This window comes from Lissotriton vulgaris, chromosome 9 (genome assembly GCF_964263255.1).
Source record: "Lissotriton vulgaris chromosome 9, aLisVul1.2, whole genome shotgun sequence".
NCBI classification, from domain to species: Eukaryota; Metazoa; Chordata; class Amphibia; order Caudata; family Salamandridae; genus Lissotriton; species Lissotriton vulgaris.
The window spans coordinates 1,240,664,440-1,240,681,459 of record NC_141697.1 but is presented as its reverse complement, the minus strand read 5'-3'; the positions used below and the strand labels follow the sequence as shown (position 1 = coordinate 1,240,681,459).

The 17,020-nt window shown below is 46.8% G+C and overlaps 1 protein-coding gene across 1 annotated transcript in view; it reads right to left on the bottom strand.

The window, feature by feature from the left end:
* STAB1 (stabilin 1) overlaps positions 1–17,020 on the bottom strand; it is a 756,575-nt gene that overhangs the window by 613,028 nt on the left and 126,527 nt on the right. Inside the window, exons 7-8 of the mRNA XM_086939405.1 lie at positions 15,165–15,260; positions 8,720–8,839 (exon numbers count right to left, since the gene is read on the bottom strand). Of these exons, the coding sequence (XP_086795531.1) occupies positions 8,720–8,839; positions 15,165–15,260 (216 nt within the window). The remainder of the gene's footprint in view (positions 1–8,719; positions 8,840–15,164; positions 15,261–17,020) is intronic.

Below are 17,020 nucleotides of genomic sequence, written 5' to 3'. Positions count from 1 at the left end.
CCCCTGGAGTTAGAATAGTAATTTTAACCCCTACACTATCCAACACCTACCCTACTGGTGCACCCCCTGGAGTTAGAATAGTAATTTTAACCCCTACACTATCCAACACTTACCCTACTGGTGCACCCCCTGGAGTTAGGATAGTAATTTTAACCCCTACACTATCCAACACTTACCCTACTGTTGCACCCCCTGAAGTTAGAATAGTAATTTTTACCCCTACACCATCCAACACTTACCCTACTGGTGCACCCCCTGGAGTTAGAATAGTAATTTTAACCCCTACACTATCCAACACTTACCCTACTGGTGCACCCCCTGGAGTTAGAATAGTACTTTTAACCCCTACACTATCCAACACTTACCCTACTGGTGCACCCCTGGAGTTAGAATAGTAATTTTAACCCCTACACTATCCAACACTTACCCTACTGTTGCACCCCCTGGAGTTAGAATAGTAATGTTAACCCCTACACTATCCAACACTTACACTACTGTTGCACCCCCTGGAGTTAGAATAGTAATTTTTACCCCTACACTATCCAACACTTACCCTACTGGTGCACCCCCTGGAGTTAGAATAGTAATTTTAACCCCTACACTATCCAACACTTACCCTACTGGTGCACCCCCTGGAGTTAGAATAGTAATTGTTACCCATACACTATCCAAGACTTACCCTACTGGTGCCCCCCCGGGAGTAAGAATAGTAATTTTAACCCCTACACTATCCAACACTTACCCTACTGTTGCACCCCCTTGAGTTAGAATAGTAATTTTAACCCCTACACTATCCAACAATTACCCTACTGGTGCACCCCCTGGAGTTAGAATAGTAATTTTAACCCCTACACTATCCAACACTTACCCTTCTGGTGCACCCCCTGGAGTTAGAATAGTAATTTTTACCCCTACACTATCCAACACTTACCCTACTGGTGCACCCCCTGGAGTTAGTATAGTAATTTTAACCCCTACGCTATCCAACACTTACCCTACTGTTGCACCACCTGGAGTTAGAATAGTAATTTTAACCCCTACGCTATCCAACACTTACCCTACTGTTGCACCCCCTGGAGCTAGAATAGTAATTTTTACCCCTACACTATCCAACACTTACCCTACTGGTGCACCCCCTGGAGTTAGAATAGTAATTTTAACCCTTACGCTATCCAACACTTACCCTACTGGTGCACCCCCTGGAGTTAGAATAGTAATTTTAACCCCTACGCTATCCAACACTTACCCTACTGGTGCACCTCCTGGAGTTAGAATAGTAATTGTAACCCCTACGCTATCCAACACTTACCCTACTGGTGCACCCTCTGGAGTTAGAATAGTAATTTTAACCCCTACACTATCCAACACTTACCCTACTGTTGCAACCACTGAAGTTAGAATAGTAATTTTAACCCCTACACTATCCAACACTTACCCTACTGTTGCACCCCCTGAAGTTAGAATAGTAATTTTTACCCCTACACCATCCAACACTTACCCTACTGGTGCACCCCCTGGAGTTATAATAGTAATTTTAACCCCTACACTATCCAACACTTACCCTACTGGTGCACCCCCTGGAGTTAGAATAGTACTTTTAACCCCTACACTATCCAACACTTACCCTACTGGTGCACCCCTGGAGTTAGAATAGTAATTTTAACCCCTACACTATCCAACACGTACCCTACTGTTGCACCCCCTGGAGTTAGAATAGTAATGTTAACCCCTACACTATCCAACACTTACCCTACTGTTGCACCCCCTGGAGTTAGAATAGTAATTTTTACCCCTACACTATCCAACACTTACCCTACTGGTGCACCCCCTGGAGTTAGAATAGTAATTTTAACCCCTACACTATCCAACACTTACCCTACTGGTGCACCCCCTGGAGTTAGAATAGTAATTGTTACCCATACACTATCCAAGACTTACCCTACTGGTGCACCCCCGGGAGTTAGAATAGTGATTTTAACCCCTACACTATCCAAGACTTACCCTACTGGTGCACCCCCGGGAGTTAGAATAGTAATTTTAACCCCTACACTATCCAACACTTACCCTACTGTTGCACCCCCTTGAGTTAGAATAGTAATTTTAACCCCTACACTATCCAACACTTACCCTACTGGTGCACCCCCTGGAGTTAGAATAGTAATTTTAACCCCTACACTATCCAACACTTACCCTTCTGGTGCACCCCCTGGAGTTAGAATAGTAATTTTTACCCCTACACTATCCAACACTTACCCTACTGGTGCACCCCCTGGAGTTAGTATAGTAATTTTAACCCCTACGCTATCCAACACTTACCCTACTGTTGCACCACCTGGAGTTAGAATAGTAATTTTAACCCCTACGCTATCCAACTCTTACCCTACTGTTGCACCCCCTGGAGCTAGAATAGTAATTTTTACCCCTACACAATCCAACACTTACCCTACTGGTGCACCCCCTGGAGTTAGAATAGTAATTTTAACCCTTACGCTATCCAACACTTACCCTACTGGTGCACCCCCTGGAGTTAGAATAGTAATTTTAACCCCTACGCTATCCAACACTTACCCTACTGGTGCACCTCCTGGAGTTAGAATAGTAATTTTAACCCCTACACTATCCAACACTTACCCTACTGGTGCACCCCCTGGAGTTAGAATAGTAATTTTTACCCCTACACTATCCAACACTTACCCTACTGGTGTACCCCCTCGAGTTAGAATAGTAATTTTAACCCCTACACTATCCATCACTTACCCTACTGGTGCACCCCCTGGAGTTAGAATAGTCATTTTAACCCCTACACTATCCAACACTTACCCTACTGTTGCACCCCCTGGAGTTAGAATAGTAATTTTTACCCCTACACTATCCAACACTTACCCTACTGGTGCACCCCCTGGAGTTAGAATAGTAATTTTTACCCCTACACTATCCAACACTTACCCTACTGGTGCACCCCCTGGAGTTAGAATAGTAATTTTAACCCCTACACTATCCAACACTTACCCTACTGGTGCACCCCCTGGAGTTAGAATAGTAATTTTTACCCCTACACTATCCAACACTTACCCTACTGGTGCACCCCCTAGAGTTAGAATTGTAATTTTAACCGCTACACTATCCAACACTTACCCTACTGGTGCACCCCCTGGAGTTAGAATAGTAATTTTAACCCCTACACTATCCAACACCTACCCTACTGGTGCACCCCCTGGAGTTAGAATAGTAATTTTAACCCCTACACTATCCAACACTTACCCTACTGGTGCACCCCCTGGAGTTAGGATAGTAATTTTAACCCCTACACTATCCAACACTTACCCTACTGTTGCACCCCCTGAAGTTAGAATAGTAATTTTTACCCCTACACCATCCAACACTTACCCTACTGGTGCACCCCCTGGAGTTAGAATAGTAATTTTAACCCCTACACTATCCAACACTTACCCTACTGGTGCACCCCCTGGAGTTAGAATAGTACTTTTAACCCCTACACTATCCAACACTTACCCTACTGGTGCACCCCTGGAGTTAGAATAGTAATTTTAACCCCTACACTATCCAACACTTACCCTACTGTTGCACCCCCTGGAGTTAGAATAGTAATGTTAACCCCTACACTATCCAACACTTACCCTACTGGTGCACCCCCTGGAGTTAGAATAGTAATTTTAACCCCTACACTATCCAACACTTACCCTACTGGTGCACCCCCTGGAGTTAGAATAGTAATTGTTACCCATACACTATCCAAGACTTACCCCACTGGTGCCCCCCCGGGAGTTAGAATAGTAATTTTAACCCCTACACTATCCAACACTTACCCTACTGTTGCACCCCCTTGAGTTAGAATAGTAATTTTAACCCCTACACTATCCAACAATTACCCTACTGGTGCACCCCCTGGAGTTAGAATAGTAATTTTAACCCCTACACTATCCAACACTTACCCTTCTGGTGCACCCCCTGGAGTTAGAATAGTAATTTTTACCCCTACACTATCCAACACTTACCCTACTGGTGCACCCCCTGGAGTTAGTATAGTAATTTTAACCCCTACGCTATCCAACACTTACCCTACTGTTGCACCACCTGGAGTTAGAATAGTAATTTTAACCCCTACGCTATCCAACACTTACCCTACTGTTGCACCCCCTGGAGCTAGAATAGTAATTTTTACCCCTACACTATCCAACACTTACCCTACTGGTGCACCCCCTGGAGTTAGAATAGTAATTTTAACCCTTACGCTATCCAACACTTACCCTACTGGTGCACCCCCTGGAGTTAGAATAGTAATTTTAACCCCTACGCTATCCAACACTTACCCTACTGGTGCACCTCCTGGAGTTAGAATAGTAATTGTAACCCCTACGCTATCCAACACTTACCCTACTGGTGCACCCTCTGGAGTTAGAATAGTAATTTTAACCCCTACACTATCCAACACTTACCCTACTGTTGCAACCCCTGAAGTTAGAATAGTAATTTTAACCCCTACACTATCCAACACTTACCCTACTGTTGCACCCCCTGAAGTTAGAATAGTAATTTTTACCCCTACACCATCCAACACTTACCCTACTGGTGCACCCCCTGGAGTTAGAATAGTAATTTTAACCCCTACACTATCCAACACTTACCCTACTGGTGCACCCCCTGGAGTTAGAATAGTACTTTTAACCCCTACACTATCCAACACTTACCCTACTGGTGCACCCCTGGAGTTAGAATAGTAATTTTAACCCCTACACTATCCAACACTTACCCTACTGTTGCACCCCCTGGAGTTAGAATAGTAATGTTAACCCCTACACTATCCAACACTTACCCTACTGTTGCACCCCCTGGAGTTAGAATAGTAATTGTTACCCATACACTATCCAACACTTACCCTACTGGTGCACCCCCTGGAGTTAGAATAGTAATTTTAACCCCTACACTATCCAACACTTACCCTACTGGTGCACCCCCTGGAGTTAGAATAGTAATTGTTACCCATACACTATCCAAGACTTACCCTACTGGTGCACCCCCGGGAGTTAGAATAGTGATTTTAACCCCTACACTATCCAAGACTTACCCTACTGGTGCACCCCCGGGAGTTAGAATAGTAATTTTAACCCCTACACTATCCAACACTTACCCTACTGTTGCACCCCCTTGAGTTAGAATAGTAATTTTAACCCCTACACTATCCAACACTTACCCTACTGGTGCACCCCCTGGAGTTAGAATAGTAATTTTAACCCCTACACTATCCAACACTTACCCTTCTGGTGCACCCCCTGGAGTTAGAATAGTAATTTTTACCCCTACACTATCCAACACTTACCCTACTGGTGCACCCCCTGGAGTTAGTATAGTAATTTTAACCCCTACGCTATCCAACACTTACCCTACTGTTGCACCACCTGGAGTTAGAATAGTAATTTTAACCCCTACGCTATCCAACACTTACCCTACTGTTGCACCCCCTGGAGCTAGAATAGTAATTTTTACCCCTACACAATCCAACACTTACCCTACTGGTGCACCCCCTGGAGTTAGAATAGTAATTTTAACCCTTACGCTATCCAACACTTACCCTACTGGTGCACCCCCTGGAGTTAGAATAGTAATTTCAACCCCTACGCTATCCAACACTTACCCTACTGGTGCACCTCCTGGAGTTAGAATAGTAATTGTAACCCCTACGCTATCCAACACTTACCCTACTGGTGCACCCCCTGGAGTTAGAATAGTAATTTTAACCCCTACACTATCCAACACTTACCCTACTGTTGCACCCCCTGAAGTTAGAATAGTAATTTTAACCCCTACACTATCCAACACTTACCCTACTGGTGCACCCCCTGGAGTTAGAATAGTAATTTTAACCCCTACACTATCCAACACTTACCCTACTGGTGCACCCCCTGGAGATAGAATACTAATTGTTACCCATACACTATCCAAGACTTACCCTACTGCTGCACCCCAGGGAGTTAGAATAGTGCTTTTAACCCCTACACTATCCAAGACTTACCCTACTGGTGCACCCCCGGGAGTTAGAATAGTAATTTTAACCCCTACACTATCCAACACTTACCCTACTGTTGCACCCCCTTGAGTTAGAATAGTAATTTTAACCCCTACACTATCCAACACTTACCCTACTGGTGCACCCCCTGGAGTTAGAATAGTAATTTTAACCCCTACACTATCCAACACTTACCCTTCTGGTGCACCCCCTGGAGTTAGAATAGTAATTTTTACCCCTACACTATCCAACACTTACCCTACTGGTGCACCCCCTGGAGTTAGTATAGTAATTTTAACCCCTACCCTATCCAACACTTACCCTACTGTTGCACCACCTGGAGTTAGAATAGTAATTTTAACCCCTACGCTATCCAACACTTACCCTACTGTTGCACCCCCTGGAGCTAGAATAGTAATTTTTACCCCTACACTATCCAACACTTACCCTACTGGTGCACCCCCTGGAGTTAGAATAGTAATTTTAACCCTTACGCTATCCAACACTTACCCTACTGGTGCACCCCCTGGAGTTAGAATAGTAATTTTAACCCCTACGCTATCCAACACTTACCCTACTGGTGCACCTCCTGGAGTTAGAATAGTAATTGTAACCCCTACGCTATCCAACACTTACCCTACTGGTGCACCCCCTGGAGTTAGAATAGTAATTTTAACCCCTACACTATCCAACACTTACCCTACTGTTGCACCCCCTGAAGTTAGAATAGTAATTTTAACCCCTACACTATCCAACACTTACCCTACTGGTGCACCCCCTGGAGTTAGAATAGTAATTTTAACCCCTACACTATCCAACACTTACCCTACTGGTGCACCCTCTGGAGTTAGAATAGTAATTGTAACCCCTACACTATCCAACACTTACCCTACTGGTGCAACCCCTGGAGTTAGAATAGTAATTTTAACCCCTACGCTATCCCACACTTACACTACTGTTGCACCCTCTGGAGTTAGAATAGTAATTTTAACCCCTACGCTATCCCACACTTACCCTACTGTTGCACCTCCTGGAGTTAGAATAGTAATTTTAACCCCTACGCTATCCAACACTTACCCTACTGTTGCACCCCGGGAGTTAGAATAGTGATTTTAACCCCTACACTATCCAACACTTACCCTACTGGTGCACCCCCGGGAGTTAGAATAGTGATTTTAACCCCTACACTATCCAACACTTACCCTACTGGTGCACCCCCTGGAGTTAGAATAGTAATTTTAACCCCTACACTATCCAACACTTACCCTACTGTTGCACCCCCTGGAGTTAGAATAGTAATTTTAACCCCTACACTATCCAACACTTACCCTACTGGTGCACCCCCTGGAGTTAGAATAGTAATTTTAACCCCTACACTATCCAACACTTACCCTACTGGTGCAACCCCTGGAGTTAGAATAGTAATTTTAACCCCTACGCTATCCCACACTTACACTTCTGTTGCACCCTCTGGAGTTAGAATAGTAATTTTAACCCCTACGCTATCCCACACTTACCCTACTGTTGCACCCCCTGGAGTTAGAATAGTAATTTTAACCCCTACGCTATCCAACACTTACCCTACTGTTGCACCCCCTGGAGTTAGAATAGTAATTTTTACCCCTACGCTATCCAACACTTACCCTACTGGTGCACCCCCTGGAGTTAGAATAGTAATTTCAACCCCTACGCTATCCAACACTTACCCTACTGGTGCACCCCCTGGAGTTAGAATAGTAATTTTAACCCCTATGCTATCCAACACTTACCCTACTGGTGCACCCCCTGGAGTTAGAATAGTAATTTTAACTCCTAAGCTATCCAACACTTACCCTACTGTTGCACCCCCTGGAGTTAGAATAGTAATTTTTACCCCTACACTATCCAACACTTACCCTACTGGTGCACCCACTGGAGTTAGAATAGTAATTGTAACCCCTACACTATCCAACACTTACCCTACTGGTGCACCCCTTTGAGTCAGAATAGTAATTTTTACCCCTACACTATCCAACACTTACCCTACTGGTGCACCCCCTGGAGTCAGAATAGTAATTTTAACCCCTACACTATCCAACACTTACCCTACTGTTGCACCCCCTGGAGTTTGAATAGTAATTTTTACCCCTACACTATCCAACACTTACCCTACTGGTGCACCCCCTGGAGTTAGAATAGTAATTTTAACCCCTACACTATCCAACACTTACCCTACTGGTGCACCCGCTGGAGTTAGAATAGTAATTTTAACCCCTACACTATCCAACACTTACCCTACTGTTGCACCCCCTGGAGTTAGAATAGTAATTTTAACCCCTACACTATCCAACACTTACGCCACTGTTGCACCCCCTGAAGTTAGAATAGTAATTTTAACCCCTACACTATCCAACACTTACGCCACTGTTGCACCCCCTGAAGTTAGAATAGTAATTTTTACCCCTACACTATCCAATACTTACCTTAAATACAATGTAATGGTATGCGTTGTCAGGTATCATGCGATGTAATAGAATGCGTTTTAAAGGTAGTTTCTAAAAATGCGATGCAGTGTCATGCGATGTTTTGGAATGCGTTGTAAAGGATGTTGTGATGTAAAAACTGTATTGTAAAGGCATGCGTTGTAAATGAATGCATTGTAACGTCATACATTCCTCTAAGGCAGAACATAGAATAAAACCCTGCGGGTCTCACGTGTGCAGGAGGCGCCATCCTTCTCGTAGCCAGGCAGACATTCACAGGTTGGGCTCCCCTCTGAGGGGTCTCTGCAGTGAGAGTTCACTCCACAGTCCAAGGCTCGGCAGGCAGGGGACTCTGCAATGAAGAAAGAGAGAGATGAAAGATTCAAAATAGGCCAAGCATCAGCAGGGGTGGACATTCAGCAGAAGAGGGCCCATTGGGCGCCTGGATACCCTTGCGGGTGACAAGCAGCGCTATACAAATATTACTTGATTGATTCAGCAGGACTGCGGCATTAAACACGGAGTGGGGGGGACCTCCAGAGGGGGCGGCAGTCTGCAGGAGTATGGAAGTGAGGTGTGGTGTACACAAGCCTAGCAGCCGAGCGTCGTAGAATGTCAAAGGCAGGAGTGAAATCAACGAGTGGACAGGAGCAGAAGCAGAGTTGTGGACCTGGGGCGTAGCTTGGTCACAATGATAGGGGGGGTAGAGGGGGCTTTAGATTTCCCAACAATCCCGCTGGGACATCTTGTTAAAACACATTATATGAGACCCAGGACTTGAGGGGGGCTTAAGGGGCAGTGGAAAGAGAGGAGTGAGGATTGTTGGGGTAGAAAATACACTCAAAACTTAGAAGAGAGAAAGTGTGTGTATCAGTGTGGTTATGTAAAAGTCCGGGTGAAATCCAACAGACACTTCACATTACTGACCAAAAGCAGTTGTACCCAACTATGTATTACAAATTACATTTTTAAGAAGGGGTATCGCCCGAACAACCCCCTCAGAGCTACACCCCTGTGTGGACGTTTAATGCATTCCGACAGCCCTCTACGACAACTTCAGCGAATACGCTCCAGACACCACCCAATCTCCACCACCAACAACCAGCCGACCATCACCACCTAGAAACTGCTACCAATGAAGACACCACCGCAACCATGAAGAATTCCCACTCAGGAACCCCAACAAACCCCTGCCTGCCGCTCATCTACCACAGAGCTTCTGCCGCCATAGAATCCGAGCTATGCCGGACCATTAACACCTCCCTCGAATCCGGCATTTTCCCCGGCAACTGGAAGCGGGCAGAGGTCCCTCCTCAAGAAACCTTTTGCCGACCCGACAGACCTGAAAAACTATCGGCCCATCTCTCTCCTTCCCTTCACAGCCAAAGTCAATGAGAGATTCATCAACGCCCAGCTGACCACTTTCATCGAAGAGTTGCGCTATCCTCGACTCCCCACAGAATGGATTCCGCAGTAACCACAGCACCGAGACCGCCCTCCTCACCGCCACCGATTACATCTACGTGCCACTTGACTAGGGCCACACTGCGACCCTCATCCTACTAGACCTCTCCGCAGCCTTCGACACAGTCTCACACCGCACGCTCGCAGCCAGTCTCCACGACGCCGGCATACAAGGAACCACCCTCGACTGATCCGCTCCATTCTCTCCAGCAGAACCCAAAGGATCAGACTCCCTCCCTTCCTCTCCAAACCTACAGAGATCAACTGTTGCGTACCCCAAGAATCATCGCTCAGCATCACGCTCTTCAACATCTACATGGATCGCTCACCGCCATTGTCAGACAGCATGGGCTCAGCATAGTATCCTACACCGATGACACCCAGCTCATCCTCTCCCTCACGAAAAATCACGAAGTCACCAGACTCAGCTTCCAGGAAGGAATGAAGGACGTCACAGCCTGGATGAGCGACAGCTGCCTGAAGCTCAACTCAGAGAAGACAGAGGTCCTCATGCTTTGGCCCTCCTCCACTGCCTGGGACAACACCTGGTGGCTTTCCGCCCCTGGAAACACCCCTACTCTAACAGACCAAGCCCAAAACCTCTGCATCATCCTAGACTCCTCCCTCACCATGACCCGCCAGATCAACGCCGTTGCCTCCTCTTGTTTCAACTCCCTCCCCATCCTCCGCAAGACCTTCAAGTGGATCCTTCGCGGATGCAGGAAGATCGTCACCCACGCACTCATAACCAGCAGACTGGAATACGGCAACACCCTCTACACTGGAATCAATAGAACCCTGCTACACAAGCTCCAAACCATCCAGAACACGCAGCCAGACTCGTACTCGGAACCCCACGACAAGAGCACATGACCCCGCACCTACGATACCTCCACTGGCATCCCATCAAGAAGAGAGTAACCTTCAATCTACTCACCCACGCCTACAAATCCCTCCACAACATCGGGCCCAAATACCTCAACGAAAGAGTCTCCTTCCACGTACCCAAAAGGCACCTCCGCTCCTCCAACCTCACCCTGGCAGAGACCCCCCGCTAACGCAGAACCAGAGTAGGTGGAAGAGCCTTCTCCTACGTCGCAAAAAGACCTGGAACGAGCTTCCTGTCAACATCAGATAATCCCTGACCCTGTGCATCTTCAGAAAGAGCCTCAAGACCTGGCTCTTCAACTGATCTGGAGCTAATACCCATTTTATCAACCTCAGAAGGATGAAAGGCTGAGTGAACAGGCAGGGATTTGAAGGTCACACTTCTGCAGAACCAGAGTGGGCAGAAGAGCCCGGGTAAGTAGCGCGCTCCACAAATCCCTGCTTGATTGATGGATAATGTTCTTGAAAGAGGGGCGTCTTCAGCTCTCTCCTCTATTGGGCAGTGTTGGGTGGTCCTGATGGATGCAGAGCTGTTGTTCTAGATCCTGGGTGCATTGATGGAGAAGGCGTGTTTTCCTGCTCTTTCTTGTTTTTACACTTCTCCGTCTCCAGTCCGTTGGTGTCCTGGTGGTGGGCGCGTCGAGAGACACAATTGTTGGACTAGGCATGCCAGTCATACATCATGATGGCAAGTGATGGCCAGACATGCCAGTCATACATCATGATGGCAAGTGATGGCCAAACATGCCAGTCATACATCATGATGGCAAGTGATGGCCAGACATGCCAGTCATACATCATGATGGCAAGTGATGGCCAGACATGCCAGTCTTACATCATGATGGCGAGTGATGGCCAGACACGACAGTCATGAGTCACAATGGCTTTGTAGCTGACGCAGCAGGTTTTAAAGACAACCTGAAGTTCAGACGTCACTTTCTTTAGAACATAGATCTGGGACCGGGCCCTCTCTAGGCCTGGCAATGTGTCCCCTGTGGGAGAGGCCAGTGTTCAGGGTGTGGGAGGGGGTTCGCCTCCAGGGTGAATCCAAGTGACTTGGTATGTGGTGTAAGTTGGGGATGGAGTCTGTTCAGGTCCTTGCCATTGAGCCTGGTTTGGACCAGCTTTTGCTTGTTCTTGGCAAAGGCCAGGAACTCTACATTGGCGAGGACGAGCTTTGGTGCTGGACGTCCGGCTCTGGACGGGGGCAGGCGGGGTTTGAGGCACTGGATGTCTGAAGTGAAGTGCGACCGCCACTTCAAGCAGAGATGTGTGACATCAGCATACTGTTGAATCTTGATAGTCACTGGGGAGTGGACCCCCATGAGACTCCATGTGGAGGTTGACGATGATGGGGGCTGGATGGAACCTGTGAACTGTGCAATGCATGGGCGATGTAGTGCTGTGCAGTGCATGTGTGTTATGTACAAGTGCTGGGTGTATGTGTGACTGTGAATGGTGCAATACATGGGCGATGTAGTGCTTCTGAAGAGATTGCTGTGCTGATAGGGCCATAGCCCTTGTACGGTGGTGGGGCGGTGACCTCGTAAACCGGAGGGGGCCGCCATGAGAAAATCTGCTGAGCCCATAGGGTTAGTGCTCAAGGGCAGGGGAGAGACAGTGACCCCGTATGCCAGAGAGGGCCACCTGGACCAGGGAAGAAGTGTGACCTAGTCGGACCGTCATTATAGATAATAGGGTAACCCAATAAGTCAAGGCGGACCTGGGTACAATACAGGAATACAAAGGTAGTCTGTGACCTAATAGTCATGAATTGAATTGAATTCTGAACAGTCTGTGTTGTGTAGAATACTACAACACAGATAATCAATATCTCAACGACCTACCTCATGCGTGCAAACAAAAACCTATTTATGAATACATGTAATGAGAATCCACATAGATAATAGCACCAAACACACCAAAATAATTCACAAAACATTTTATTAGTTGACTAGACAAACAGTTCAATCAATAAATTGCAATAGGTTGCCCGCAGGAAAGGAGAAAATGTAGGGGAGGGGTGGTGGTGGGTAGTGAGAGTGCAAATCACAGGAATAAGGATAAAAACCGTTAGATGGTTTTAGAATTACTGGTATTTCAAACCAGTCACAGAAGACCAATCCGATGTATAACATTCATTTACATGTAATCTGTAAATTTGCAACGTGCTTTCAATGCATCTTCAAGGGTATATTGGATAGGAAGCAGGTACAGGTCTTTTAAAGTAGAGGGCGTCGACGTTTCGACGTTTCGACTCGGCTGAAGCAAGGAGGGAGGTTTGAGCCTCAGCTGTGAGTCTTCATCAGGACAGGATAGGGCAACCTACTCCTGGTGCCAAGCCTGACTACTCAGGGATGATGTCCAATAACGAAGACCAATGGCCCAATATCGCCAGAGGTACGGGAAACAAGGGTGTTCAGTAACTTCAACTCCATCCACTATGTATATCCATTAATGATGCATGTGATGTGAATCACTGTCCTTAGTTAGGGAGAGCGCCGCTCAGTCCATGTTGCTTGTTTCCCGTACCTCTGGTGATATTAGGCCATTGGTCTTCGTTATTGGACATCATACCTGAGTAGCCAGGCTTGGCACCAGGAGTAGGTTGCCCTATTCTGTCCTGATGAAGACTCGCAGCTGAGGCTCAAACCTCCCTCCTTGCATCAGCCGAGTCGAAACCTCAATGTCCTCAACTTTACAAGACCTGCACCTGCTTCCTATCCGATATACCCTTGAAGATGCATTGCAAATTTACAAATTACATGTAAATGAATGTTATACATTGGATAGGTCTTCTGTGACTGGTTTGAATTACCAATACTTCTAAAAGCATCTAACTGTGTTTATCCTTAATCCTGTGATTTGCACTCTCACTACCCACCACCACTCCCCTACATTTCCTCCTTTCCTGCGGGCAACCTATTGCAATTTATTGATTGAACTGTTTGCCTAGTCATCTAATAAAATGTTTTGTGAATAAGTTTGGTGTATTTGGCGCTATTATCTATGTGGATTTTCATTACATGTATTCATAAATAGGTTTTTGTTTGCACGCATGAGGAAGGTCGTTGAGATATTGATTATCAGTGTTGTAGTATTCTACACAACACAGACTGTTCAGAATTGAATTCAATTCATGACTAATTGGTCACGGACTACCTTTCTAGTCGAACCGTAACCAGAAGAGGGAGACTGCTGTGGGGACCCCCAAGGACCTGCGTCATGACCGAGCCCAGCACCATGTGACTCTGGGCAATAGCTTGCTTAATCTTCCCAACGGCCCCCAGCGCCTAGAGACCCTTACGGTTGATTGTGCGCTTTACAAATGTGGATTATTATTATTATTATTACCAGTGTCGAATCATTGCACTACTTCTTGCCCCTCCCCCCCCCCCATTCACTGTTTCAAGGACCAAAATAACGTAAACAGCTTGCAGGAGCCACTAGGACCCTCCGGTTGCTGCAGCAACACAACCATGCGTGAGGAGCTTCAGGACCGATGAGCGCAGTCCGCCCGGGTAAGGTACAGGGAGCTTGCCGGAGACCGCTGCTGCGGCGTCAATGCTCATGGAGGGGGGCACGCCCAGGGACTCTAGCCACTCCGATCCTACAGGTGCGGGTAGGACTGATTTCGGGCCTGTCAGGCCTGCGGAAACTTGCATGCCAGAAAGTGCTTCGGCAATGGAACTCTTTGGACTTTAAATAAGGAGTTGGAACTTCTGAGACTCAGACTGCTTGTGGGGCTTCACTTGCGCCCATAGTGAATGGGGAATAACCACTACGGCTAGAGCGAGGAGGGAGTGGGACTAAGGAAACCTCCTAAAGAAAAAGTAGAGCCCCAACCTCAGAGGACTGTGGAAGTTGTTTGTGAACTTCATATTTCCCCTTGTGTTGGTATTGGTAAAATAAATACTTCTTTCTTCATGAAAGTAAGTATTTGACTAGGCAGTTCTTTATTGCTGCTGTTGAGCATATTTTGTGTTGTGAGCCTGTGTTCACCCCCTGTATCCACCCCCCCGAGGGATCCTTGGACTGCTCGGATCACGCTACCCTGAGAGTCAAGTGCTGAGGGGGTACTTGCACTCTCACTACCCACCACCACCCCTCTGAGAAAAATCCTAACTTTAAGACTTTCGGTATTCACAGAAGGCATTTAGGAGTCCTAAAGTTAGGACTCCTAACCTCTGTGAATACCAAAATGAGTAAGTGCCTTTCGTGAATACCAAAATGGTAGTAAGATTAGAATTTTGTCTTAAGTTAGTTATGTGAATCGGGCCCCTCTTCATTAGCACTATCATGGACCGCCATGCCCTCTCACTTACCTTGGTCACACTTGGGCCCAGTGTACCCAGCCTGGCACACACAGCTCCCATCACCAGAAATACCCGCTCGGCACACACCGAATGTACAGCTGCATGCTGCGAAGAAATGGACACCAAGTGTTAGTCCTGGGTGCAGGTGGCACGAGGCCACAGTGTCCATTGTGTAGGCAAGGGGTCGACATTCCTCTAATATATTGTGAACCGCATCAAACTGTGTTAGGGTTCAGACTTAAGAAACCAGAGCACTGACAGCTCAAGCGCCCCTCCAGGTGCTTGAGGCTTCCAGGCACCTGTGGCACTGTATGTGGAGGCCCTGAGAGTGCCCGAGGCTTCTAGGTGCCTGTGACACTGTATGTGAAGGCCCTTCCAGGTACCTGAGGCTTCTAGGCGCCTGTGGCACCATCTGTGGAGGCCCTGAGGGTGACTAAGGCTTCTAGGCGCCTGTGGCACCATATGTGGAGGCCCTGAGGGTGACTAAGGCTTCTAGGCGCCTGTAGCACCGTATGTGGAGGCCCTGAGGGTGCTTGATGCTTCTATGCGCCTGTGGCATCACATGTGGAGGCCCTGAGGGTCCCTGAGGCTTCTAGGCGCCTGTGGCACCGTATGTGGAGGCTCTGAGGGTGCCTGATGCTTCTATGCTCTTGTCACACTGTATGTGGAGGCCCTGAGTATGCATGAGGCTTCTACGTGCCTGTGGCATCGTATGTGGAGGCCCTGAGAGAAAAATGTATAACAAAAGGAGGGAGGGAGAGGGAAAGTGGATTCGGTCTCCCCTGGCAATTTACATAAACAAAAAGGAATCCACTCTGATAGGGGTAGTGATCCCTACAATGGTGGGGAGCACACAGTGTTGTTTTGAATACCCCTCACACACCAACAGGCCCCTTGGTGTCATGCTTCATCATTGGGGTCTTCGCACCCCTCTACGGGATGCGGCGTGCTACGACTCACGACTACATAGGAGCATTGAAGTGTACTATGTGTTGGTGTGTGTAGGGAAAATAAGTGTGAGTGGTGAGGAGGTGAAAAGTGATGGTTAAAAGATACCTGGCTCGTAGGAAGAAAAATAAAATGTATTAAGCCCTCGGCTGGTATCGTTAAAAGGGGTGCAAGATGAGGTTGCTACTGTATATTAAGGTACATCAACCTCAGAAAGTGCGTTGACATGTTTCGGAGTGTAAAAACTCCTTCTTCAGGATGAGGATATGCACAACTATCCTCACCTTACATGTGGTGTAGGTGTAAAAGTGAACTCTACAAAAAAATGTTTTAAAAATTAGGTGTAATGTTCCTAATAGTGTTTCGAATTGCAGTCTGTTGCGCCCAGCTGGCATTTATAGAACAAGACCTGCAAAGAGACAAAACAGAGTGAATCATACCATCACAATAGGACGTAGATTTTGACCAGGAAAAAATGACCTGTTCAAGGTAAAGGTGGGTAGTATAGGACCAGTTGAGGTCTAGAACCCTAAAAAGAAAAAGGACAAGGACACACAAAAAGACAAAGACACACACATTTGAATGAATAAGCCATAGTTTTCTCCTTAGTTGTTGGTTTTTAGGAGAGAAAAAAATGGTTTTGACAATGCTTACTTATAAACTAAGGCTAGATGGCCTCATGAGCCTTTGCGTGGTATTGGGGGTTTTCTTCCTGCTCAATGCGGCAACCTAAAGGATATTAGAAAGCTCAATTCAGGTTCTTGTTGGTACTACTCACAAGTAATGTCGACATCATTCCCCTGATCGGTAAGCACCAAACTCACGGTTTCCGCAAGACCCAGTAGGCTGCCTTCCCCTCAACGTGGCTCCGACGTACTGCCATGTGACTGAAACGTGCCCCTTTATATATTGCCAAT